Genomic DNA, 1,005 nt, shown 5'->3' on the forward strand with positions numbered 1-1,005 from the left:
GCCCGCTCCCCCGCGGGGCGGCGGGAGGGCCGAGGGGGCGGCGGTGCCGCCGGGGCTGAGGGTCACGTTGTGGGCGTTCTCGCCCCAGCGCCAGGGGTAGACCATGAAGTCGCTGAAGCCGGGGCTGGTGGGGACGGGCGGGGCGGCCACCGGCTCCTCGCCGCCCCCCCGCGAGGAGGGCTTGATCGGGGTGGTTTTGATAACAGAAACCAGGACGCGCTTCGGGGAGCCCTGGCAAAAAATCACCGGGGGAGCCGGCGGCAGCCGCTCCGCCATCGCCGACCCCTGGCGGGCAGCGGCGCGGGAAGCGGGGAGCGAGGCGGCGGGGGCGCTCCGCGGCGGCTCAGCCCCGCTGTCCGAGCCCGCGTCCCGGGGTGGGGGGGGTTGCGGAGCGGCACGGAGGTCCCGCGGTCGCCGCCACCTGTCGCCGCCCGGGCCCGCCTCAGCCGCTCATCGCCGGGGACGGCGGCTCCCGGCGGGGTCTCGGTGCCTTCCCCCCCCCCACCTCCGCGGCCAGCCCCGAGCGGATCCGCAAAGTCAGCGGCGGACCCCGGCCATAGCAACGACCGGGGTGAAGCAGCCGCAGCCTCCCCGCACCTTTCCGAAGCGGCGCCGGCCCCGCTGGCAGCTCCGGTCCCGGCGATGCCCGAGGAGGAGCCGGAGCCGCCGCCGCGACCCCTCCGCGCCCACAGCCCAGGCCAAGCCCCAGATTTTCCCGCGTTACATTTCGCGCCTGAGCGTAACCAATCAACTAAACCGGCGCGGGCGTCACGGAGCGGCCGTTCCCGCCGACCAACCGCTAGGCGGGGAAGCTAACGGCCCCGCCCCCGGGAGCGGGGCCCGAGCAGGACGCGGCTTCGCTTCTGCCGCCCTATTGGACAGGCGCTCGGCTCACCGGCGGAATTCGAAACTGAGTGGGCTCGCGGGCCGCTGCGGCCCCCCCGCCCCGCCGCGGCTCCCTGTCTCGGAGGAGACGCTGATTGGCCCGCCGCGGCGGGGCGGGGC

At 76.3% G+C, this 1,005-nt stretch overlaps 2 protein-coding genes across 2 annotated transcripts in view; one reads left to right on the top strand and one right to left on the bottom strand.

Moving 5' to 3' along the window:
- ATP6V1G1 (ATPase, H+ transporting, lysosomal 13kDa, V1 subunit G1) overlaps positions 1-105 on the bottom strand; it is a 3,725-nt gene extending 3,620 nt beyond the window's left edge. The window contains exon 1 of the mRNA XM_010571137.1: positions 3-105. Coding sequence (XP_010569439.1) covers positions 3-105 — 103 coding nt within the window. The remainder of the gene's footprint in view (positions 1-2) is intronic.
- Positions 104-1,005, top strand: part of DFNB31 (deafness, autosomal recessive 31) — an 86,829-nt gene continuing 85,927 nt past the window's right edge. Inside the window, exon 1 of the mRNA XM_010571138.1 lies at positions 104-1,003. Within this exon, the coding sequence (XP_010569440.1) occupies positions 104-1,003 (900 nt within the window). The remainder of the gene's footprint in view (positions 1,004-1,005) is intronic.

Source organism: Haliaeetus leucocephalus, unplaced genomic scaffold, assembly GCF_000737465.1.
Source record: "Haliaeetus leucocephalus isolate CR32 unplaced genomic scaffold, Haliaeetus_leucocephalus-4.0 Scaffold306, whole genome shotgun sequence".
In the NCBI taxonomy this organism is placed as follows: domain Eukaryota; kingdom Metazoa; phylum Chordata; class Aves; order Accipitriformes; family Accipitridae; genus Haliaeetus; species Haliaeetus leucocephalus.